General features: G+C 36.5%; 2 protein-coding genes across 3 annotated transcripts in view; both read left to right on the top strand.

Moving 5' to 3' along the window:
* Positions 1-4858, top strand: part of LOC139695313 (uncharacterized) — a 160983-nt gene extending 156125 nt beyond the window's left edge. Inside the window, exons 3-4 of the mRNA XM_071594019.1 lie at positions 4156-4344; positions 4826-4858. Of these exons, the coding sequence (XP_071450120.1) occupies positions 4156-4344; positions 4826-4858 (222 nt within the window). The remainder of the gene's footprint in view (positions 1-4155; positions 4345-4825) is intronic.
* The window catches only part of Fur2 (furin-like protease 2), a 662008-nt gene continuing 638718 nt past the window's right edge, over positions 4160-27449 (top strand). Inside the window, exon 1 of one of the 2 annotated variants that reach the window (XM_071593475.1) lies at positions 4160-4344. The gene's annotated coding sequence lies outside the window, so the exon portion shown is untranslated. The remainder of the gene's footprint in view (positions 4345-27449) is intronic. The other variant, XM_071593474.1, reaches the window with a different exon arrangement.

Below are 27449 nucleotides of genomic sequence, written 5' to 3'. Positions count from 1 at the left end.
TCATGGATCTTAATACCTTTTGTAAAATTTTTGTGTTTGATTTATTTATACTAGTATTATCGAAGCGTAATTACATTAGAAAAGCATGTGTAAGACAATTTGCGGCTATCACTAACATTCTCATGCACTTACTTAGTCTTTCACTGCTCTACATTGTGTGAAATGAACACATTTAGGGTTAGAAAACCAGTTCCATTCAATATTAAATCATTTTCACAAAGTTCTCTTGAATATAATATCATGGTGGTTGGATTTATGCTATCGTGAAGAATTCTATATCTACATCAATACCTTGCGAGCCACCAAAAAGGTGTATGGCAGGGGATATGAATTTTAGAATCCTATGCAGTAGGTATTGGTTTCCTGTGTAAATATTTGCATGAAATGAGTTCCAGCTAAGTAAACCCCAATTTCGTTTTGCTGATAAAATTTTTCCATCACCTTAGTCAGGAAGCACAACGCTTGTGTACCTATAACTGTGAATATAATGCATGTTGATGCGCACAAACGAAAGTCGAAGCACGGCTTTTCTTCGCCAAACGCACGTTGACTTCAAAAGGAAAATTTTCAGCTGAGATGAGTTAATGGTTAAAAAGTCTATGGAATAAGGGACTTAAAGGGTTAAGAGGAAGGAAATGTGGAAAAGCCAGCCAGCCAGACGATACAGAAGGAGCAGGCGAGTAGGAAGGAAAGGAAGGAAGGATAAGAAAAGGGATGGGAGATCAAAGGAAGTGTATGGGAAGGGTAATTAAATAGTTAAATGAGGTGTAGTAAGGGTGTTGAGGGTAGGGGGTCTGTGAAAAGATGGATGAGTGGTAGGCAGAGTCGTTTGTTGAAGGTTTTAGCTCTGCATGGTGGCCTCGGGCTACCCAGTATATGAGAAGGTTAAAATGCTGTGAGATTCACCTTCCAAAGTTTTAAAGCAATGCAATAGTCCGAAAGTTGATCTTTTTCAATTACCAGAATTTAATTTCCCAATTTTCCCAGGAGAGGACCTACGCTATTGAGAGTGGGCGCAATCTCAAAGGAAAATAAATATTCAAAAAAGTGTTTTCTGCCCTTAGCACACATTTTTGGATGGGATTTATACTACTTGATGGACTAATATTACATCGTGTGTAGTAAGAATTGAGATTTTTTGTGAGGATTACCTTTTAAAAGTCCCCTTGTAATTCCATGCATTTATTTATGAATTATTACACATATTCGCCTAAAAAAGTGAATACTAAAAAAACCGAGCGGAATTACTCAAATATTTTTTTCGCCTCTATCCTTGTGATGAAAGTTGAATTTTAGGTTTATTTTTAAATGCATTTATTAAGTGTCCCCGCAAGCCTGTATATAGTTTTTAACTGATCTAGATAGCTTGATATAATACGTGCCCCGTATTCATCATAATCTTGTATGACTATGGCTCGAATAAATTTAAAGTATTCCTATATTTTCATGAAAAAATTAATATCCCTTCTTCGGGTTTTATCCGTTTATTCATGGTTACTTTCTTTCATGGTACTCATTATAGTAGATTTTAGAATAATTATTTGTTAATCACGTCATCTGAGGCTCTTGAGCTAATTCTAATCGTGAGGGGTATATATAATTTCTGGAAAAATGGATGAAGGGCGTATTGATCGGCAGCGGGATGTTGAAGACTCTAATATAGGGGAAAATGTTTGGCAAACGAGGAAAGGGAAGGAACAGGATAGGGATGTTGGACGGGATGATGGGAGGAAGGAAGTATGAAGATGATGAGGGACCTGATGTAGAGTAGGTTGGTGGATTTTGTGTTTTGTTAGGAGTCACAAAATATTTATTTGTTAGCTGTGTCCATCGAAAAACCTACCTTAACCGGCAGATTACCTGATAATAATTTAGGTGGGATACTAAATACTAACCGAATAATAATAATATAATTGCCTCAGGCTTTACTTTGTGTTATAAACGTAGCGATGGATTTGTTAAGGGAGTTATTAGCGTGTTCAAAATTGTCCGTAATTGTATTTTTGACACTTTATATAGATTTTTACTTCGTATGAATAAATAATTATGTTCCCGGAGGTTGCTAGTTTCACATTAGCTTGGAACGTTGTGAGAGAAAATAGTTGTTCGTGTTTAAAATGTCGTGGACAGTAAACGTGAATTCCTTAGTTATAAATTTATATTCTGCATTGTATTATAAAAGAAGAGACATTGGTTTGCCATCTTTCTATTTGTTACCGGCCATCTGAATTTCCGTTAAATAGTTAAGGTGCCTTTTTGGAGATTACATTGAACAATTGATGATTTTTATCACATTCTAATAATGAAGGAGCAGCCTCCTGGCTCCGAAACGCCCAACCTCCGTGATAAATGTAGTTTTGACGTTTTGAGGGCACGGCCGCCATCATCAGAATGCCATTCTCGGGGGAATAGCGGAGAGGATATGTGTGTGGGGGTGAAGGGAGGAGAGATAAAAGACGAATAGGAAAGGGAAAAGGGGGTGAGAGGGAAAGTGTAGGCGACTGTTGAATGTATTCAGTGGGCTGAGTTCAGCCCAAGAGATTTAAACGACTGGAGCACCCAGATATGTGCCATTTCGCGGGTTCTCACCTCTATGCTACTTTCAGTTTTGGGAAGGGTTTCAATTATAGAAACTGAGAAGCAGTCATCGAAAGATTGGTCGTGGGAAGCAGTGTGGGTATGGATAGGAAAATTATGAAGATTGGAGATTTAGTGGAGTAGCGGCGGTTATTCATGCGGGGGGAAATGGTGGCGGTGCATTCACCTGCGTAGAAGGCAGGGCAGAAGTTACAGGAGAGGTGGTATATAATGTTTTTTGAGGTGCAGGTAGCAGCAAGGTAACCCTAACACGACTCTCTCAGGAAAATCGGTTCCAGCTATAGCAGTTGCAAGGCAGTCAAGGTGAAGGTTTTCGAGATTGAAGGAATTTTCACTTTACTACCTGAAATAACCATTATTATGCGTGGAAAAAACCTAGGTGGACTATGTAACAAAACAGGCAGCTTATTAGTTTAAATAAGGAAAAAAATTGAATCTTTCTCACCCTTGTTTGGCGAAGAAAGCGAATATTCTAACAGAGCACGGCGGTAAGCAGGAGTATGATAAAACTATGCACACATTTACATCAAAAAACCATAAATACAGCAATCAACCCGAAGGTCGGTTTGGTAGGTGATGGTAGAGTTCACCCAGCACTAAGCCCGACGGCGTGTGAAAGTCACACATCAGGGTAGGAGGGCCAGTTCCTTTCCCTGTGCCGGTTACGGTTTCCCAGGAAGATTCGGTAGCCGAAAAATCACATAGCTTTGGTGGAGCTGTAGGTGCCCAGGTACCCAACTGGGAAATGCTGGCTGGTTGGATGTGGCATGCAAAATAGATGTGAAAGATATTGTAGCGATAAATGATTGTAGTCTATAGGAGAATCTGGTAAAGAGGGTTTCCTACTAAATCTTTGATTGATGACTTATAGTTGTGAAAAATGGGTCGAAACTACGTTGTTCAAACCTGAATAATTAATTTTTATTAGTATCCTGTTGCATATGCAGCTAGCGATCATACATGCAAGTCCGGTGTCCTGACATTTAGGCTCTGTGAAGAGATTTTGTTTTCAATGTCTCTTCCACCCTTATCAAATCAGAAACCTTGTTCCACATTTTGACACAAGATAAAGATTATTAATATTGGATTTTAGTGCGATAGATGCATGCTAATACATTAATAAACCTCCATTTCACTTTGTTCTATTTGGCTTCGTTTCGTGAAATTTGCTGAGTTTTTCTTATCAAATGGGGAAAACTGGCGACCCCCGTCAAAGTTTCTACGATTTGTAAGGATTAATAAAAATATTTTCTCTATTTTCTTAGAAAAAAAATATTTTATTAACTAGGATTATGGTCTAATATTTTATACAGGAAAATGGTGATCTTCCAGTGATATATAAACTTGTTCTGAGGAGGTTTTGTTTTGAAATATCGCGGATGTGATATACCTTTTTATTTGTATTTACACTGTAGAGGGTTTCCAAATGGATGTGCGTCGTATAAAAGATCAATAGCTCATGTTGATAATTTTTATTTTTTAAAAATATCTCGTTTGAATTAAGTTCTGCTTGCAATTTCAATTAACATAATGTTCTCATTTTGACTCCTCTCACAGGTCCATTGGTTTGAACAACAGCATGAGAAAAGACGGAAAAAGCGAGACCTTACTTTTCCTTCATATTTCGACTACGGAGAGGGTCCCAAGATCACGCTTCCTGACGTCACTCACCACGACCAGCATTACCGTGCATTTGGGGTCTCCTCATCATTTCCAGATCCTCTCTATAAGGAGCAGTGGTACTTGGTAAGTTTCATTGATTTGCTTCATAATTATTACATTTCCAAATTTAAAGGCGTAAAATAGCTTTGCCGCTTTCATCTCTGGATGGTTGTTTTTTAGGACTTTGTAATTATATAAAAGCACTGAAAACGTTTGATTATAGGGTGCGAAACATTTCGCAGAGATTTATAAGAGGAAAAGTAAACAATTATTTATTAAGAAAGATTAAATTTACCATTCGCCAGCGAATTTTATTACTATTATTTGGAAATTATGTAATACTTTCACATCTCTTTTTTTATCAATGGTTGTGCACTATTTACACGTTCATATATTACACATTTTAACTTATTTTATTTAGCTTTCCTGTGAATTTACTGGCAATTTTTTAGATAAACAAAGGCCGCAATGAAACTCGATTGATTTAGTGAATATTCTTTGTAAAGTAAATTGAATCTTGGTCTCTTTTATGAGGACCTGATCTTGGTGAAATTTTCATCAATAGGTTTGGCATGGGCTAATAGCAATTAAAATATAGAGGTGAAATAAATAAATGCTCAGTAAATTTTAACTATAGGTTTCTATACGTATCTGCAGCATTGGTATCTCAGTACTAGGCGTCATCGTAAATAAATTACAATTGACTGTAAAAAAGAAACTATTGTAACTATTAAAAAAATTATAGAGCTGGGTAACTAACGAGGGCAGCATAATTTCTTAAGAGCTTGTTCCTTTTATTTATTACTGAAGTAAAATTTAATTAAAGATATACAATTATACTTAATAATTGAAGATATAATGCTAAATATTGATAATATTAATATCGTGCAAATTCTCAAATCATGTTATGGGAGTCATTTTCCCTAAAATAATCGCTTGGGATGACTTTTAGATAGAGTTCTAACTTGAATGATTTCTTAAAGCTACTTAAACTTTCAAACAAATACTAAGATGAAACATTTATAATTGATTATCTTATTTTGTAATTACACTTATTCGTTTGTTAATTTTTTAATTAAAAGTATATTTTTATTCTATCAGAGAATTGATATAATCAGTATATATAGTTAGTATACTTTTGCATATTTTCCAGTCGTCTAAATATAATAGTGCGACAGTTCAAAGTAGTCATTTTTCATGCCAGGAGAATTGAATAAATTGATGTTATTGGCATTAAATTTTAATGGCGTTTTTAAAACTAGTTTGGAGGTTTTATGATTATTTAAATGAATATGTTAATCAATGAAAATTAATTAAAATATTATTATTTTTAAGCGATTATTAAGTATTTCGATTCCAGCACTGTAGGTAAAATACAGTTAAATAGCTTGAATATTTCCAAAAATCTTTAGTTATTCCAAATTTTGGAAGTATTTTGTCGCTAGATCATAATTATTTTCAGGAGTCAGCATCATTATTGGTAAGGTATGTTAAGGTAATGAACATCGTTCAGAAAGTGTTAATGGTAAGAAGAATGAACTGCACGGTATTTTCCCATCAATAAAATTGTAAAAAGCTTATTGAAAAACCTCTTTTGTTGGTCTTTAATGACTTCACTTCGTAGAAATATATAATATCCATTAGGAAATATGATTCGTATTATAAAACAAGGTATCATACATTTATTCACAAGTTGAATGTAACTTTTTTTCATTTTAATAATATTGCGAATTTTCTTTCGCTGGTTATCCGTCATTTACTCGTAAACATTACTGTTTACATTATTACAATAGTCTAATTTTCATGAGTTGTGTAGCAGAATGATTCTTACTTAATATCAATTCCATTACCTTATTTATTATTCAATAATGTTTTCTTAAAACATTTTATAGAAAGTTCACTTACGTCCCGTCTACTTGAGTTTATAATGATGTCCTAGGGGTAATATTTTAAGAAAAATTGGGTGAAGTCTTTCAATTTAGGTAATTTTAAGTTGAACTGGATGTCAGTTAAGCTGTCTTTCGGCTATGCCATTTCCTTTCCTTATTTCACCTGCGTTTTCCCACAATTTTCTGGTATCCATAAACCCTCAACACTTGGATTATATCGGGAATTTTCCAAGGTCAGCATTAGCAAATTAGAATCCGCAACCCTCTGTTCAATAGAACTAACCTCTACCGTTTAGTTTACTACCATACTGACCAAAAGAAGATATGAAAAAGTTTACATGCATTTACAGGGTTTACTTCAAGAATTACATTTCGGAGAGGCATAAATAAACTGACGTTGATTCTTCGGCGTAATAATGAAATAACTCTTAAATAATAAATTAAATTTTCAAAGCAATTTCGTATAGTTTAGTAAATATTATGTATCAGTGTTTATACTTTGAACAATTAAGGTCAAACTTTAATGCCATTTTAAGGTTTCCTTGTGGCAAACTGCTCCTCATTCGGTAAGGTTCTTTTATTACCTCTAATATGCGATTCTAACAGCTTAATAAAAATATACATTTGCTGTGAATTCGACGAAATTCAATTATACTGTATTCATTTTAAAAAAAACAAATGTAACCCCTAACGCGAATCACAAAGTAACTTAGCAATTGAATTTTATTTATCCAATAAATTTACACTTTTACCTAAAAGCAAGTCTTTTGTAGTTTGACAACGTGCAATCACCTAGCTTGTTATTTCACCTGCGTTTGTGCCATCCCAGGTCGGTCACATTGGAAAGCTCTCCAATGACCTCCTAATGGCGGTGGTATGTCGAGCTACGCGGTTCGTGCTCTAGGCGAAAACCGCGATATAGTGATTAACGCCAGGAGGGTCCGTTAAATTAGGTCGACCTTAACACGAGCATGTTTGCTCTTGTTGAGGAGACTGCATGTTCGAGTATAACGAGCCTTGCGGGTAGCATGCGGCGTGCGACGGTTTGAATCTTAATTATATCGTTTTCTTGTGAGAGTAACGTCGCATATCTTGGAAAGTATGTCGACGGAATTAGGACAATGGTTTGATTTTAAAATTGCAGTTCTTCGATTTCTTCATGACAGTATTTTTTCTTATACCTCTTCGGTTAGTATGTTTGATGTTTCTCAACGATATCATTTCATTTGATGTCAAACAATGTACAATGTTCATTACCTTTTGACTCGTTCTTTCGAGTGGAAAAATTTGCTAATTTCGCACTTCATCACCTGTTTCAGCACTGTAATTTTCCTTGACAATCTAGCATCAATGCCATTTTAATCTCCACCAATTTATAAATGCGCAAAGGAATTGAACCCCTTGCCTAGTCTCAGACTCCTCAGATTTTTTATCGATTGTTGTATTTAGCCGCGGATTGAGAGCAATCGCCCTAACCCATAATTGACTTTTATGATTGTGTAAAATTTATCTTTTTTTAATTGATTGAGTGATTATTTAAAATAATACCGTAATAAACGGCGAGCGTATGCAGTGAAAATGAATAATACGTTCGTAATTAGCACATATAGATCGATGACGTTAATTTTTATTCGAAAACATTAGTATAGAATGTCAAGATCAGGCTTTGTTTAGTAAAATTGAATTAAGACTCTTACTTCTTACGCTTGCTAAAATCTTTCCCCTGATATAATAAACGACCGCTATTCATACTGCTACTCATGTGTGCGCAATGTCAGTGCTTAGTTCTGAATAGTACAGTACTATAATATATTTACTTGCAGAATATACACCTATATATTTCAATATTGATAAAAATGAATTTAAAAAACCAAAAATGTATCGAAATTGATGATATGCCAAGTTATATGTAATCTGAAGTATAACACACTCCCTACAAACGTATTTTACTTATCTTATACATGTTTTAAAAATTTTCGGTAAATAAATTTGAACACGTTTTCATTATTTATTTCGAAAACTGACGATTTCCATCCATATCCATATGTTTCCATGTATGATTATTCTAAACGTAATGTAATTACATGTCCACTTTTGCTAAACAGACAATATAGTTGAATAAGCTTCGGAAGTGGATATTTTTTATAACTCAGGCATTTTGTCAACACGTTCGCTAAAATACTTTATCGTAAGGATGCAAAAATACGAAAAGGAATGCAATTAACCTACGACTATATAAATACTATCTCTCAGGAAACACTGAATCGCACGAGCAAGAACAACTCCCTGTTGGTACAATAAACAAATCCCCTCTGAAAAGTAAATATCAACAAGTATTCATCATTATAATCACAAACATTAAACATTCTTTGACGTGATCTATTGAATATACAGGCCAAATATTGACTAAGGATGATATTTTCTCCCTGAAGGAAATACTGAATGACTGTCTTGTTCTATAATAACTCGTGATATTATAGCACGAAAGAGTTTGTGTGAAGTTAACTTATGATAAAACTTTTCCAAAAGTCACAAAAAATTTTGAATCTTTGAACGTGAAATTCAAAGTAATACCGGAAGAATTAAATAATATTCCGTAGAAGTGAATGTGAAAAGAACGGGTTTATATGTCAAGGTATTTGACTAGCATTATCACTATTTTCGACAAATACATTCGTTCTAAATGTATAATTTTATTGGTGAAAGTTAAATATTGGTCATAAAGAGTCAGCATTGCCATCGACGTCAATTTATCGACTTTTGTAAAACCTTTTCAAACTTCTAAAAGTTTAAAGAGCCATATTTATTGATTAACTTTTAATCAAGTACATATTGGTGCTTCGTGTTAGTGCTTAGTCTCATCGTGTTACTTAATAAACCGAGTGTTTAGCAGTATCCTAATAATGTTCTAACAGGGAGTCATGATATACTTTTCATGCTTATCAGGTAATAAATATGCTTTAACAATGACTCTAACAGAGAGCTAAAATACAGAACGTTAGGAAAAAATAATAATAAATATTTTTCAACTTTTTAGCGTAAATTCCCTAGGAAAGTTCTACTAACCGCGTGAAATAATGCATTATATCTTTTCATTTTTGTTTATGAACGCACTGTTCACTTCTCAATATTCCTTAGATCTCTTAATATTTTAAATTTTCCCCTTTTTGATTCATTTCTTATCCAAACCAGTGCAAATTGAAAGCAGAAAACGTTTAGAATACACAATACAGATATAATAATGGTCTCGTGCGCTAATATTGCACGTCCATTTGAATACCACAAAGGGGTAATTGTAATTGTAAAAGTTGTAAAAAAATTGTAAAAGTGCATCTGTGGATTATTTTTATTGTCTTTTCCGCCAATTACATATTTGAAGGTTTCGAATCGCTTGATTATTCCTTTGCTCGAATTCGCTTTAGAAAGTCGTGTAATATGTAATTATGCACCAAAATTAAATCTGTAAAATTTAAGAAAATGAACTTATTGGTGAAATATTTTGTAGAAAACATTGCAGGTTTGCTTTTGATACTTCCTCTTATTGAGTTGTTACATCTTTTTTAGCGTTTTCTGCTATTATTTACGGCAAGCTAATGGTACGAGATTCGTCTCGCAGGCATCCTGTGGAAAATTGCTTGTTGTCATGTTTTCTAATTAAAGTGCTTGATATTGATATTTTTAGGTATTCATTCGTCAGTATACCCGTATTATGCTCGCTTGATACTTGATCGCTCCCAACGTATTGCAAAAATACATTATTGGATTGTTAAACAAAAGCAATAATTTTAGAATGAGTCTTTAAAGTGCAAATGGTATACGTGTTTGTCTAGAAACCAAGCAGACATGGGTAATCCTTTTCCAGGGACTTTAGAACTCCATAATTCGTTGAGGTAGAATTTACTGGAACAGAACTCAGCGTAGCGCGTACTAGCAGCTAAGCTATTCAGGAGATGGAATGTTTCCTGTTAGCATTGTGAGCAGAATACGTGACTTTGGCCATGCATAACCCTCCCCCAAAATGATAGGTCTCTTCCGTCCCGAGGTACTTCACCGCCGTCGCTGTCTGCACGATGCTCCGTCCGTAACAAAGAAGGAACCGTGACCTGTGGGCCTCTTCCACTCCATTCCCATCCCAATCTCGACCTACGCTGCGCGCAAACTTTTTGAGGAAGCGACGGGAAATTTAGTGGAAGGGGTGAGCCGTTAGGAGGCAGCGCCGGGTTGCTTCCAGCAGCACCCGTTTACTGGTCACTGCTGTTAGCTTGCCTGCTTGCTCTATCCCTGGGAAAAGTCGGCCATCGTCCCATATCTCATATTGTCTCGTCAACTTCCTCTCCCATTCTTCCCTCTTCGCTACTATTCCCTTCTAGGCCGCATCAAACGCCGCCCTTAAGGCTGTGAAGTCATAAGAGCAAAGGAATTCAATTTATTTTCCCTGGCCCATATGTGCGACTTACTCGAAAGAATAACATCCCGGTGGGATATCCATTGAGCGGTTTTTTTTCTTTTCGTAATGTTTTCTCGGGCCTTCATGTTCTGGGTAAATAAGTGAACAAGAGGTTGATTTCGTTGTTCAAACACGACTTAATTACCAGAGGTGTTATTTAATCCCTATTTTTTTTAGTCAATCAACGAACTGAAACGAAGGGTGGAAGAAATCGCAATCCGTCTGGAATTACCATTCATTTAACCTCTAGTCAATGTTTTGTGATTAAATATCGCAAAAAGTGCCGTTTGCCAAGGAAGCGAAATTTTCCTTAGGCTCAAATACAAAATACTGGACTGGAGATGAGTATTAATTTTTTCAGTTACGATTTGTAGACTGTTATGCATACATTCAACCGTATGTATGTATCCTATGATATTATTTATATTTGAAAGAATATAAAATATAATGTTCTGTTCATAAATAAATAAATATAAATATATATATATATATATATATATATATATATATATATATATATATATATATATATATATATATATATATATATATATATATATATATATATACGTGTGGACGGCATAATATAAACACAAATAAAGATAGAGAACACGTAAAAGAACACTAACATTTAAGAAAATTTAAGCTTTCAACCTTCTCTGAGGCCTTCAGGTCAGAGGAGAAAGCCTCAGACAAGGCCGAAATCTTTATGAAATGTGAGTGTCCTTTTACGTGTTCTCTAGTTATAATTATGTGTTCTATTGGGCCATGTAAATGTTATATTACTCCCGTGAGTCCTTCTACATCACCAATATATATACGTATATATACATGTAGATCGTTTTTTGAAATTGATGAGCCATATTTTTTGGCACCTAATGAATTATAAAAATAATCATAACTTAAGTCAGTTCTTAAAAATACGACACCGCGATAAATCAACTATGGCCATTAATATATCTTAGGTATGATATGGGATATACGTGCTTGACGTCTTATCTAATCTAAAAATATATCAGAGAATTATTTTCTAAAAACTTTCTCGGATGGTTCTGGCTCACGAAAAGAACTACCTTAACCTCCAACTAAAAACAAAAAAAGTTACGTTCTATGGAAAGCCACAAAATTCATTGACACTGTGGGTTGAATGAATAATAAATCGGTCTCATCAAAAAGTGAACAAATCAAACCACAGTTTGCGTCAATTTTCGATTTGATAGCTATTTATTTTTCGTCGATGTCAAAAGGCATCCTCTCCTCATCAAATGATTTGCACTCATTCCTCAGTATTCCAAAAAAGGGAGCGAACCTTTGCCGTTCTTCCCTTCTTGTTTTCCTAAATATATTCTGTCCCAAGGCGCGGTCTTCACGGACGTCGGAGAGGGAATACCAACCCCAGAGCCCCGCACAAACAGCCTTTACACGAATTCCGTCATCGTCTTCCTCATTTTCTCCCCCTCCGATGGAGTGAGGCAGAAAAGTGTGTGGGTGCGCAGACGGAGGGGGAGGGGGGGATAAGGAAATCTTTTTGCCGCTAGAAAATGGAGACATTGCGTACGTTTGCGGTCTCTGGAGAAAATAAGGTTTAGTTTTTTTGGAGAAGAGCGAACTCGTTTCTTTTGCAATTAAGGAAAGCGGCAGAGACAGTCCTCGGGGGAGGGAAGAAATTCTAAAAGTGTACTCATGAGGGGCTGAGGGTTTGAAGTCGGAGGAGTGGGGTGGTTGCTTGGAGAGGGATGGGAAAGGATTGCGAAGAAGGAGAGAAAATGGTCGTAAAATTAGGAGTTGTGAGGAATAATTTGGAGAACGAATGGAATGGAAAGGGAGAGGAGAATGTGATCCGAAGAAATAGTTCTGAAGGTATAAGAATGAAAAAATCAACATCAATGACTTGACGAAAGTAAGATATTTATTTCCCACTAATTGGTTGAAATATTAGTAATGGCAAAAGGATGACATGTATCTGTATTAATTTATTTTCCGGAAATAAAAATTAAGAATCTGAATTGTACTTCTTATCAAACTTATAATCTAGCTCTAGCATATTCCTTTGAATAATGTATTCTTTATTACACGCATCCATTAAATTCCTCGATTATAATCTTAAATTATTGGCATTATTTTTATCACATTTTACCTTATATAGGGACGTAAGGAGAAGAATTGCGATAGGCAAAGAGTCTTTCGCAAGGAGGAGGGAGTTGATCACAGGGATGCTGAGTAAGGATATTAAGAAAAGACTCTTAAAAACTTTGATATGGAGCGTAGCTATTTACGGCGCGGAAATTTGGTCATTGAAGTAGGAGGATAGACGTAGACTGGAGGCTTTTGAAATGTGGGTGTGGAGAAGAATGGAGAAGGTGGAATGGACCGAGAAGAAAACAAATTAGGAAGTACTTGGTATGGTGGGCGAGGACAGGGGTTTGTTGGGAGAAATCCAATGGAGGCAGGAAAAGTGGATGAAGGGGGTGTTGACCGGCAGCGGGATGTTGAAGACTGTGATAGAGGGTAGAATGTTGGGCAAATGAGGAAAGGGAAGGAACAGAATAGGGATGTTGGACGGGATGAAGGGAGGAAGAAAGTACTCAGAGATGAAGAGGGACCTGATGTAGAGTAGGTTGCTGGATTTTGAGTGTTGTTAGGAGTCACAAAATATCTATTTGGCAGCTTTGTCCATCCAAAAACCTACCTTAACCGGTAGATTACCTAATAATAATTACTGTCACGGTCTAAGCAGGAGATCCTCAATGGAAACGCGTCTAGATGAAAGACGAATTCTAAGGATTGTTTCCTCATCCACCTTTCCGACGCATACGTACCAGTTCACGCGTGCTTATATGCATTAGCTCCCTTGGGCGTTGAACGTAGTGGCAAGATGAAATGGTGGATGGCTCGGCGTGTTCAAAGTATTCTAATGGCCGTGTTATGACCACTGAGTTGTAATGCGAAGAGGAAGGAATTAGGCCGTTGACGTTTTAACATTTCTTAACCCGTGTTGAGTTATATGTTCCTTGCCCTTAAGGAATGAAAGTTTTCTCTCCCTCCGCAATAATGCAAATACAGTTAATGTGCCGAACGTATTTCATTGCCAGTGAGGGCAAGACCTAGAAATTATGTGAATTACTATCTTGCACGATTATTCTGTGGAGAATAATTTTTGAGGTTATCGTGTTCAGCAGAAAATAACGCATTTGAGTTACATTTTCCTTCCAGCTTTATTGTAGATTATCAACGCACCAAGTTAGGATGCATTGCATGAATTTTAAATATATAATTTCATTATTTTATTGCTGGTTAATATATCGGGTATAAAATGTACGCGTAGGCATACTTTAAAAGATAAATGAAATCCATAAATTTTCTATGCTTTCCAACAAGGTGCAAAAGAACCAATTTAGATCAAACGCCCCTTGGAATCAAATTAATTTTAAATGAATTCATTATAGAAGTGGTTGCTTCGCAATAGGGAGCGTTCGTTTTGCGCTAGATAATTCGGCTCGTTATTTTCTCAGTTTTAACCTTCTATATAAGTACAACGCAGTCGTTAATAAGTGTACTTAATAATTTTACCATTGAAAATAAAAAGGCGGGATGCTACACTGGTCATTACATAAATTATTGTTCGGTAAATATTTTAACTGTTTTAAACACCGATGTTAGTATGTAACATCGAGATCAATTTATATTTGCTTCTCTACATTAAAAGGTATATCTATTTCCTTTTCGGTAGATGTTAGTTTGAACAATGAACAATGGGAAATTTTTCTTGTAGGCAAGGCTGAATTTGTACTTGGTTTAGCTCATTTTGGATGGATTTTCTACATATTTGATAAGAAAAATGAGCGCTCTTTTTTGCATAATGATTTATAAAAATAGATTGACGTATTTTTTATTCACATTAATGGCTATTGCATTTGGCTTTTTTCCACCTACGCTTACTTTTGTGCCTGTCTAAATTGGTTTTAGGATTATTAGTTTTTCTTCGAGTTGTTTAATAACGAAGCTAATAAAATTTTGTGCTCGATCTAACGGCAAAATATATAGGGAATGACGGAAAATATTTAATTGTAAAATATTAATCTAACTTTTATTCGTGATTCACTTCATATTATATAAAAAATATTTTATCTTCTGTTCACCGTGGCTATCTGAAATAGTTTTACTTTTCCTGTTACAGTGCAATATTTCTTTGTGAATTTTAAATAAGGCGCCCCTTGAACAACTGTGGATCTGTTAATGTACGGGTTTTAAGTTGCCTGATCAACTATTTTTGGCATTGGCATGGTTTTACGAATCCCTAAAAAACTCACCTCCCATTATTTTATCTTATATACCTCTTAAGTGCTGATTCTAGTCAAGGCGAATGATTTTTACACTGTGAAATTGTTGCATTGAAATGCACATTAGCGGATGACTCCGTTAAAAGTTACTGTTGCGGCATCTCCCGCAGTTTCTTTGGAATTTGCTGATTCTATTACTTAATAAATGTCTTCCACATTATCAGCAGTTATATTTAAAATTCCAACTTATTTTATTATTTTTCCAATATGAATAGGTTAGCAAAAGCGTCTATTCATCGTATCCTTACGAAACTATTATCGTGTATAGCATATTGCGGTAGACTTAATTTAATTAAATTAATTTTGCTTACAATAGAAGGGCAATATATTAAAAAATTTCTGATTTCTCAGACTTGATTATTGCAAGCTACAGATTTATTTCTGGATTATTGAGCCTTGTACAATATGTGTATCAACTCATAAAAGGAGAAACTTCTTTCTAGCCTTGCTTTTGTTACTAAAAAAATAATTCCTATCGTATTCCTTAGAATTGCATGATATTGAAGAACTATTATCTGCAATTTCTTTCTTTTATCTTCTCTGACTTGACTGAAGATTGCTGACTTTTCGCGAGTGTAAACAATAAACTGCCTGCAAAGATATGGCAGGGTGTGAATTATTTCCTTCGGGATTTGTGATTTTCCGATGCGGCGCACCGAATATATTAGAAGGAGAGTCCTTATTAAAGAGATCTTGTGAAAAGTTTTTCGAACATGAGCAGCTTATCTGTACAACTTGTTAGATGAGTATACACATCTAACAAGTCTAAATAGAAAATGCCTGGCGTACCAATACATAAATATATCACATGACTGTACACCACCTCTCAATATACCACCTGTTACTTATTTAATGGTAATAAAATAGCTGAAATAATTAATATTTAAATCCATTCTGAGCTCAAGAAGGGTACAATAATTTCGCGAAGGTATTAAGCTTTCACGAATTCCATACATTTTGTAGTTACATGATCACGAAACCTGGAGCCATTCAATAAATATTCAATGAGCATACCATTTGCTTATTGCATCGAAAAGTTCAGAACCAACTACTGAAAATTGAATTTGAATTATTAAGTAACGAGTGACCTTGATACATTGAACCATTATGGGCTATCTCGCTGTTGATATCTAATAAAAAAAGCCACACATTTTGGCCGAAATCTGAAATTAAAAGTATACCGAAAGCAAAAAAGTGTTCTAAACCTATGCAAAAACTATGCAAAAAACCAAAATCTATTTCATTAGTTTAGCCTATAATGGCACCTTGTTGAGTTGTAAATAATATTAATACAATTTTAGCCAAAAGATGTGACTTAGGTACCGAAATTGCATGAAAATATTTGTGGTGTCAATAATAATACCAGTTAGCTCGACTTTGCCAATAGATTGCTTTTACGGCAGATTAAAACAGGCGCGGAAGTGATTAAAAAGTAGAATTTTACTTTCCATTAATTCATTAACACAACTAAATGCTCCAAACTCTTCTCAAATACAGTTTAAAAAATTATTTTAGTGTTAAAGTTATACGGTGAAGGACTGAGGGAGAAAAAATAAGTCCCAAGTTCACTTTAAGGACTACGCTGAATAAATTGGACTAGATGAAATACTTCGGCGCTTTAGTAACCTCGACCCTATCGCAGGGAAAGTAGTTTTAATATCCGCGGGGCTGCCTTAAATATGCTATGATTATTCAAGCGGGAAATTTTCCAAAAAATAAGAAACGCATGATATTGATATGTGGCATAAAAATAACCTATCAACTCTCTAAGGCACACGACATGGTACGAATCCAAGACGGGAATGAGGTAGGAGAGAAAAGAAATTAAGGATATAGACGAATCTGTACCCTCTCACGATATCATTTTTCAGCATATTCTTTATTCAGCATTTTATTCAAATTCCTTCCTGATATCTTCTCTGCCGGCAACCTTATGTATCAGATACAACGAGGTCATCTCTTTAATGCAATTTGTTACTTACTGAACCGCTAAGATTCGTAAAATTGGAGTTGAAGGTATATATTGAACCTCAATCGTACAGCTAGAATAAGCATTATCTTTCACTGACCTATGGCTACAGCGTGACTTGATTGAAAAACGTTCTGCATCTACATAAATGCCCCGCAATCCACCTAAACGTTGGATGGCCTGGGGTTCAAGCAACCTGTCGGATGGGTAAGAAAAAATGGGAGAGAGGGAAATGAATAGGTAAAAAATATTGACCTAAACACCTCAAGTAACGTGCAAATTTATTTGCAACCTGCGAAAGACTCTTCAAAACAATTGTAAATTTACCCCAAGTTTTACGGACGAATGACTTATAATTTTTGTACCCAAAAGCGGATAAGTAATGTTTCTATCCTTTTAGTCACAAAAATAAGTGAATATTCGAAACTGTTTTCTATGTTTTCTCATGAAGAATACATTGAATAGCTTATTTGATAATATTAATTGGGCGTAATCCTTACGTAGGTTGTTAATTGTAAAGCCGCAAAGACAATTTCACAAAGAGGTTAAAACGTTTAAACTCAATTAATCACTAATATAAGTGGGAGGTACCGTAAATGTCTTTTTTCTCCATTATTTTCGTGAAATTGAACCCGTGATAATAAAACGTCTTTGTTGGAATGAGTTTGAGACTAGTCCATTCTTCCACCTGATTACTCATCTTTTACATGAATAAATAAATGAAAAATCATTTAAAATCGTGAAAAGGAAATTATGAAATTAAATGAGAAAAATAATCTAAGGAAAAATTGTAAATACTAGTTGGTTTGGTAGTTATTTTTGTTAATCAAATTCATATTCTATTTATAAGGTTAACTTTATTGCGAATTTGATTACATTGTATGCCTTTTTTGGTTATGCGTTGGTGGCAAGCATTTCGCGTATCTATATTCAATGACGCTTGGCATTAGCATGCTCTGAGAATCAATCAGGAGGTGTGCGTAACATAGTGATCGGGATTTCCTAATATCTCATATCGAGATAAGTGATAGTAGTATGATTTTGGTGTGGCAATGCGGGAAAGTAACGGAATGATCCCTCAATCTAGGAGGATGTGTTTGGGCAAAGAAAATTTTAAATCCATATCCTAGTCCTCTTCCCGTTTTTCCGCTCTGGAGGTTTTGTAAGATAAGACGGGAGTTAAGAATTAACGGAGGCATTTGTTAAAGGAGCTTGATGCGAATGGTTTGGTTTGAGGCGGTGGATTTAATCACTCCTGCAGATGGTGGTTGGAACGGTTAGTGAGGAAAAGTGACAGTTTTCAATTCAGAAAATGAGTTTGTTCGGTCTTGACCGGACAGGAATTGCGAGAGTATGAAAGAAAGAGAAGGGGAAAGATTCCTGTTTACAGGATCGCTGCTCCCTTTGACAGATATACTATAAGAAACCGATTTTTTTCATTCAATAATCAATTGGCTGTGAATTTGAAGTCTTTAAAAATCTTTAAGAAGGCCTTGTAATTTAGGAAAGTCCCCCCTTAAGAAGAGAGAACAGTGTTTTTTTTTATTTTTTTGCAATAAGTGTTCCGGAAAAAATAAAATGCTCAAACTTTATGTTTTAGGTTTCTTTTTTAAATTTTAAAATACACACAAGTTCCAATTTAGTACAACTGCGAATGCTTTTGTATATTTAGAATTTTAAGCACGTGTGGGTTTTGCCTACTAAGATTCAATAACCTGTTTTAATAATTGATTCATCGGATTTGATAAATTACTCACGTTTTGTTTGATCGCCTTTTGATTTCATTGAGGCTGGCAATGTTTAATGCGTGTTCAAAAAAATGGAATAATTAACATGAAATAAAAATCCCATGTTTACCCATGTTAATAAATTCTCTTGACTTTGAAAACCTTTGCATAATACATATTTTTATACCGTCCTCTGCACATTTTATGATAATTTTGTTTTCTTAACATGAGTAGGTAACTGAAACGCGGCGTTTGTATTGAGAGATTCGTGTATGAAAATGTGGGATGATGTCGTACTTACTCGAGCGTCTGGTGAACCCTGCTGTTTTTTAAGTGGACCTTAATTCTAATTTGGCCTCTTTTTTCAAGATATCATAATGAGCGTGCCAAATATTCAATCGATTCCGCATGCCTGAACATATTAGATGAAAAGCTACGGTTCGCGAAAACTCTGACGCTGTCTCCAGGTTTGCGCATAATATGAGCGCAGCGCGAAGATTTCTCGGCCCTCTTGTTATATCCTGGGAGAAGGATCAGGGCACGAAATCCTATTGAGGTGGAAGAACAATGGCTTGTGAGGCATTGAAGGCATAATGCTCCGTGGAGAACAGCAACCTCCGCTCGCAAGGGTCTTCATCCCCCGTCTTTCTCAAAACCCACTCCTCTTACTCGACCTCCGCCCACGGCTCACTCGCCATATCCAATATCCTCAGTAAAGGAGAGACAATTCCCCAGCAGGTGTCCCCCTTCCTTATATTTTACCTGAAACCTGATTTTAACCTCACTACATTACGGTCGCCTTTCACTTTGAAGAAGCTTAGGTTGGGAAAGGGCGACTGAGGAAACAACAGGGGGTCGGGACGACTCCAGGCATCCCGCCGAGGGAGTGGGTATGAAGGCAGGAGACACCGGGGGGGTTGAAAAGGGTTGCGCCAGGATAATAGGATGACAGTGGGTGTTCATTTGTGATGTGCGCCGATTCCGAGATGATATTTGAGCATCAGTCAGAAGTGTGCATGCTGTTTGGCATCTCACACCCGTGTGAGAGATAGCGGCTCGTTGGGACGTCTCTTTCATTAGATCTGGATAAAGTCCAGGGCGGGGTGTTTAGCGAGTTGTGTAGGGAAGAGGAAGAGTCGGTATAATAGATATCACTCATAAATTCCACTTGGGTGAGCCGAGTTGGGTCCTGATAAGTTTTTGCTGTTGCCCTGACGAGATGACGACCGATGTAAGTATGACCGATGGAGCTCCGACGTGTATGAGATAAGGGCGTTGAATAGGAAGCTGCTTCCGGGACTTCATTTTCTTCTGAGTTGATTCGCGTCTTATTCGATTTGTAAATTTATTTTTCTGCTGATTAGAAGGTCCTCTCTTGCCGTTGACGTGATGGCTCATCTTGCGATGATGCCTGTGTTTCACTTGTCAGGGCTGGTGCGATAGGCTCTTGATTTGTGATATAAGGGTTTGACGTGTCGAGATCTGTCATGGTTGCAATTCCGACGGCTTAGTATGGATGGATACACTAAATTCTCATGTATAATAATTTTCAAACTCTTGAATTTGTTATTACTGCAAGTTTATGAACGGTAAACAGGTACATTTGGCAACGTCAAAACAAATTAGTTTCTGGAATTAATGAACTTTTACTATCCTAAATTACTTAATTTTTGCTCTACCTTTCATAAAAAATTGCCCACCCATATTTAAATGATAAAAGCAATAATTTTACTACATAATATTGATGAATTTCGTGCAAAAAATACTCTCATTTATTCTATTTGTTTATGTTTCTTCTATTTTCACCTCATGATTCTTACGAACAACAGGACAGTTAGATGTGCGAAGGTGTTCTAAAATTATTCTCCCTAGCATCAGAATTATTTGTCTTGATGATAAATATAATTGGTTGGAAAATCATTTTTCGTTCCAAGAATTTCTGTGGAATTATTTTTCATTACTTAACATATATTTCTAATTAAATGTTTTAGTTCTGGAAAGCATATAGTTATTTTGAATTTAGACATTCGGGTTAGTTTTGACAGCTGAAAATTGAAATTATTGAACTCGGAGGAACAAAGTATACAGCCTTGGTGTATACTTGGGAATACAGTGGAAATTTTAGATTATTTGAATAAAGTTTCATTTGTATAGGTGTAGCTTAAGTGAATCAATTCTTAGTACGCATTAGTTTGATTTGTAAAAGATGTTTTCTGCTTGTTAGTCTTCGGGTCATTGAACAATATTCCTAAATGACAGTAGCTTCTCCGCTGTTTTGTACGCGAAGCAAAATATTATTACTACATTTCCATCATGATGAGTTTTCATTTGCTTTCAGAAAAGATTTTTCGACTCTTCTCGTGTCGCTCCGTTGTTTGAGGTACGAAGGGAATGAATTTAATCACCGCGGCTGATATTTGATCAATCCTTAAAATTTTCCTAAAATTCCTAGGAAATCTTAAGCTTCTTTGTAATCCGTAATATCTCCCTTACCTCCTTAAAGTTTATCTAGCTCTTTCACAACAATTCCCTATCACGGCAACTCTAATACCGCCCGGAAAAAAGTTTTTAATCATAAGGAAGGAATGCTGCTCCAAATCCGCGTGTCCTTTTCATTTCCCACGATACAGCATTCCCTTCATCAGCGTCGCAACAACAACAGCTCGTCCCTTAGAGAGACATTTATGTCCCTGTCTCCTCCTTGTTACTCTATGCCTCGAAATCCCGCCCATACTTGCTCTTAATCCTTGCTCCTTATCGAAGAAAATCTGAATCCACGTCTCTGTCTTTCTCTCTTCCACTCTTCGTCTCCTCCCTTCTTCAAACACATTGGTCTGGGTAGGCGTGGCGACGCACTGGGTGGTGTTCCCTGCCTATCCCTCTCGCCCTCCATTCACTCTCCCGCACCCGTCTTAACCATCCACCAAAATGAGGAGAATTTGACGTGACTCGGATCTCTGAGATTGATGCCGCTGCGAATTGTTTTTGGCGAATCGTTGGCCTTGCAAAAAGAACGAAAATGAAATGTTACTGTTTTCTCATTACATTTTTTTCCTGGGAGAGACAGGACATCTCTTCAACTACATAGCGAAAGATTATTTTGCAATCCACTGGAGAATCTACGATATAAATTTATGCAATACTCTCTGTAATTATCTGGTAGTTAGTGATTTACTGTCACACTGTTTGATTCATTTCCCATACATCTACGTTGTTAGAATAACGTAGAAAAATGGCTGGCTTCACTGATGTCGGTGAAAGTTGTTTGGATTTTGGTTGCAGCAAAATTGAGTCCATATAATGTTACGATCTGTTTTTATCATAAGGCCCCTGAAAATATAATCTTTGTCTTTAAAATCGTATTAAAGTTAATTTAAACCTCTTTGCTACTTAAAGCATGGTGTAGTTGGTGATAAACGGAAAAATGTCAATTGATGCGATGCAAACATTTTAATACGAGTATTTTCCGGTAAACAAAAGTCATGGAATGCCCTTTTGTGTAAGCTTGTGTTTATTTTACTATAGATTTAAATATTTTTAATTCCCATTTTTTTTATCGTTGGAGAGATGAAAATTGTTGTTCATTTTCGCGCTGTTTGAATAAATCCATTTTTAATTGATCGCTTTTAAATGAGGTGAGAATTTTAAATGTTGAGTTAACGGTGGAAAGAAGTATTTTATTTAATCTTCAATCTCTTCTAAACTAATATTAACATAGCATCTGGTAGCTGTCGTCTACTAAAGTATAACTAATTCTGGGATACATTAATCATTTTCGTAATGGAATTCTACAAAGGGAAGTTAACTGCCTTACTAATCGTGCACCTAACTCCTCTAATTATAATTCCTTTAACTCAAAAATGATAAAGAAAATAAAAAAATCTGGTTTTTTTAGAATTTCAGAAATTTTAATAAACGATTTGGTATAATAATAACAGCCGGTCGTGTTTATTTTATTTTAAAGTTAATTGGTTAAAATTATTTCATGTGTGTACATGTTTTAAAATTCATCGATTCAAAAACTCTGGTGCTTCACAATAATAATATTTCCAATCTGAGTCAAAGTACACCTTAATATATCTCTCCGTGGACTTTTCAGATTATGAAACAAATTTGAATTAAGATAACTACCGATTTACCGACATTATTCCATCACACCTTCTATCCCTTTCATAAAAAGAGATAGTTACTCTTGTTTTTAAAAACACGCGAAGCGATCTCCAGTACCTCACCATTGGTTCCATTCCACCTTCCTCATGCTTTCGGTTAATACCATATTGACGACGCAGGGACGAATTAGTGTACCCAAAGGAGAAGAAAGGAAGGAGTTGGGGGAGGCAGAAGAGACGAGGCGACAGCATGACGCAAGGGGAGTTAGAGGCATAAAAGGGAGATTAGAAGGGTGTGAAAGAAGATTGGAAAGTGGTGGGTTGTCCCGAAGGAAGGTTGAGAGATAGAGAGAGGGGGGTTTGTATGAAACACCTTTCAGTTCGACCAATCCCCGTTTTCCTCATTCGGTCAGGCGCTGCAAATGAGCGGCTCAACCATGCCCGCCGTCACCTTGGTGGTGTCACTAGGATTTCCGCGACGCTCATCACCTTCTGGATAGAGCGAGGATTATGCCTTGGGAGGTTTTCCACCCTCCCTATCATCCCCCTGGCTCCAAATCCTTCCCTCCCCTCAGCCTCCCCACGTGAAGAATTTTCTCCACCAGCCCGATACCCTCGGCTCCCTTCTTAATTTCAAATTCCCATCTTCCTCCTCCTCCCTCTCCTCCCATTTCCCACTACCTCGAATGGTCCGGATTAAAAACGGATGGATGTGGGATGAAATGGGGGGGTAGTAGGTAAACGCAGGGTAATTGCGCCTTTACCGACTCCCACTGCTTCAACCTTCTGCTACCGGCAATCTTCACGTTCCATTCGCCGGCCTACGTCGCCCCCAATATGTTTCCCACGTTTTCACGTTCATTCCAGGACCCAATCCCATTCGACCGGTCGCCTTTTCAGACTCCACACGACGCTTCTCGAATGGGATCTCTTTTGGAATTGCAGAGCGGGGAAACGGATACTGAAAAACTCTCTCCGCCTTCTCTCCCCCCTCTCGTTCCACCTACCACAGTTCGTGATCTGGTTCATGTTTCCATGTCCCATTCTGCCATTCACATCATATGAGTCAACTAAATGGATCCTCCAAATTTGAATTTATCCAGGACGAATCGTTTTTTTTTCTCCAAAGCTGAATAAGGAAATGATGAAGGGACCTGGTTAAAAGGGTCGGACTCATCGATGAATTCCGACACCAATTAATGCATTGATAAATATCCATAGGCCAAGGTGCTCTACTCAGTTAATTTTCCTCGTCTTTAATTATTAAAAATAACTCAGAGCAATAAATTGAAAGCGGCGGAGGTAGGCTAAAAGCCCCATGTTATCGTAAAATATTAATGATGCAAGCATTATTAAGCAGCTGAGATTACTTGTGTGGGAGTTTTCAACGATGTGTAAACAAGAGTCTGCCATAGCTCGAAAATTTCTATAGTTGTAGTTTTGGGAATGAGTTATTTAACTCTCCATATGTGAATTTCAAGAAGGGTCGTTCCCTTTATTTCCCTAGTCACCTAATTTCTTAGTTTGAATAGAAACTATCTCCATCACACGTGTTTTTTTCATGTATTGTAAAAGGCTTTTTAGTCATTATTAGTTCTCTTCGAGTTACCTTTTTTCTAAGATACCCTAAAGTTCTTATATACATCTACATAATTCCCCGCAAGCCGCCGCAAGGGCGGGGGGTGTTAGGCCACCACCCGTTGAAGAGAAACAGAATTATGCATTACTCCGTCAGTTAATTTCCAGCAATTTTCGTTCATATATGTACTCTTTGCTGATTGTTATATTTGTGCGTCGTGCGTTGTATCTCAAAATTCTGCTTCCCTTTTTCGGTAGCATTATTCTGCAATTGATTTGGCTGTATAAAGATTTGAAATTCAAAATTAATATCTTTAAAATTGAACGTGGATATGTGTTAATAACTTCTTGAGATCGATTAAAACATATTTTCCTATCAAATACACTGGAAACATCATGCAGGGCTGAAAACATTTACGAATAAGATTGGATTGTGTATCTGTAATTGGTGCTTGTCTATTAATGCGATTCAATTCGTAGGAATTCTGATAATTTTCAATTTGTGATGTAATCCATATCACGACCAATTTGAACCGGTGGATTTCACGTCACTTAACATTTTTTACATTAATTTCCCACTATATTTCATTCTTCTTCACCACCTAACTTTCTCCCTACATTCCTTCTTTCATCTCATCTTTTTCGTTTCCTTGTTAAATAGACCTTTCCCCTACGCCTCTGCTAATATTTCCTCGCGGTTCTGGGCATTCATCTTATATAGAGATGCTGGATAGGCCTGCGTTTCCTCCACGGTGCCTATATCAATTCTGGAGTCATTTTATGTTCATATCGCGGAGCAAGAAAGAAATTAAATACACTCGAAATGGAATTCTCTCTGCTGATTGTCTTTTACTCTCTTTCTTTCTCTTCAAAGTAAATTCGTTTTCTCCCTCACTGTTTCCTCAGCGTTTCCTTAGCTCTTCAACAACTCCATTTTCAGATATACAGAGGTAATGGTCCTTTTCATTTGAGGAGTAGTTGAGCAGGAGATCGTTAACAGATAACAAATATTTATTTCCCATTTCACGTTATTTTTTTCATTTCTCTAATTTCGTTTGTTTTATGTGCTTATTTGCATCACAATTTTGTACGGTTTTTACTTGGTGCTTTTTTGCATATGGCTTCAGAAACGCACTGCATTCAACCCTTAATTCTATTTCTCTTAAAGTATTCATTAATTTATGACAATATGTAGTAAATGTTGAGTAAAATAGTTTATGTTGATGAATATTTTATATATATATATATATATATATATATATATATATATATATATATATATATATATATATGAATAATGAGAATGGTGGCTAAATTTGCAGTTATCGACTTGGATTTAAGTAGTTAAATCTTGGCGTATTAGTTATTATATGCTTATTTACAATTATCATAGAATTTTGTGGCCATTGATTACCTTCGCGACCGGTTAATCTCTTATTAAGGAGGCAAGCACTTACATTGCATGTATATAGCAGCCTATCTCAATTATTAATTATTCTTTTCTTGTCTCTAAATAAATCTCTAAAATTATCAAAATAATAGTCTCCCCTCAAGTCAGTCAGATATTAAACAGTGTTTAGTAGTCACATTTTACGTACATTTTTTATTTGATATGCATTCACTTCACTTTATCCTGGAAAATGCACGGTGTTCCGTAATTACTCGTGTTCTTAATATTCTCTTGTTTTTTTTACGCCTGCTGGGACTCACTGAACGCTTCGGTCTCCTCATTCCTCTTGTTTTACAATCATGATGCCCATGTTACCGTCTTCCCTGATATTTCCTTATAACGACTCTCTCAGAATTCTGCCAGACATCCTTCCACCCCCTCCTCCCACACTCACCCCGTTTCTCTCTGCTTCCTTCTCTTATTTGTCATGCTTCTGTCATCGAGCCCAATTGAGCTCCATTCTTCTCCCCCGTTCAGGACATCCCCCCTCACATTTTGCCCACCTCACACCCTCTCTCCCTCTTCCATCCTGACCTCCCTCCTCATCTATCCCCCATCGCGCCCCCCTCACCTCCGCAGCCATTACACATCAGCGCCCTCCACTAATGACGAGGCCCCTCACACTCGTGTAGCTTGAGGTGCAAATGCTCTGGGGCAAGGGGTTTGAGGATTCCGAAGGGTGGCATGGGTGGTTTGGGAAGTGGGAGTCTCCCCGTTTGGGGCTGGTTGCTATGGTGGGAGTATGGCGTGCAGGTGATGGGGGAGAGGATAAGAAGGAAAGTGGCATCGAAGGAAGATTCGACGAAGGGTTTTGTGGAGTTATTTGGGGCAGGGGCGGGTCGGTTTGTGAAGACTGCAAGCAGTGATGTGGCTTAGGTTAGGGGCAATGCGTAGATTGGTACGTATTGTGCTGAATGGGAAATTTTGCAAAGGATCTTGCTTCCGGGGTGGGATGGAATGATGAATTTAGGGTGGATGGGATTTGTTTTAGGGCTTTGGGACTTTTCATGCCTGATTTCTGAAAGTTGTTCCCCTTAAGGTTTTGTTAGTGGGAAGGAAACTTTAGGTTATACCACTATTGTTACTTTTGTAGTCATTCCGCTAAGGTCTCGGTGTTTTTATTTAGAAGTTCTGTCTTTTTTTAGTGTTTACCTCTCTCGTTTCATCTCGGCTTCATTTGAGTCCGAACCGTGCCTCCCAGCAGGTGTACTCTGAGTACGTTTGATCGACGGAGAGTTTCCAGAGCCCAAGGGGATGAGTACGGCTGTGTTGACGCGTTTTAATCAAGAGTTCTGCTGAAGTTTGCATGGGCGTTCGTAGTGGCCGTAAATGTGTTTTGCGACTGATGAAGAAATCAACCTCTTAGCTTACCCAAAAAATCAAAGACCAGTAGTTTGGAATTGCGGATATAAGAACCTTTACGCATGAATATTGGACTCCTTGTATTCATAAAGCACAGCTTAATATGTACATCTGTTTAACAATTTCAAACACTTAATCTTGTCTCAAATTGCGTTGTATATCTCTATTACGATCGATTAATTTGAGTAAACGATTATATTACATCTACTGCTAATTTCATGCTCTTGATAATATGTAGTGCAAGTGGTGATTATCTGCACCAACATATTGATACAAATAATTAGTTTTAATGCATACTTAATTTTCTTAATACAAAAT

Source organism: Hetaerina americana, unplaced genomic scaffold (genome assembly GCF_022747635.1).
Source record: "Hetaerina americana unplaced genomic scaffold, ioHetAmer1.1.p SCAF_6, whole genome shotgun sequence".
In the NCBI taxonomy this organism is placed as follows: Eukaryota; Metazoa; Arthropoda; class Insecta; order Odonata; family Calopterygidae; genus Hetaerina; species Hetaerina americana.
The sequence above is the reverse complement of the archived record's forward strand: the minus strand, read 5'-3'. Positions and strand labels throughout refer to the sequence as shown.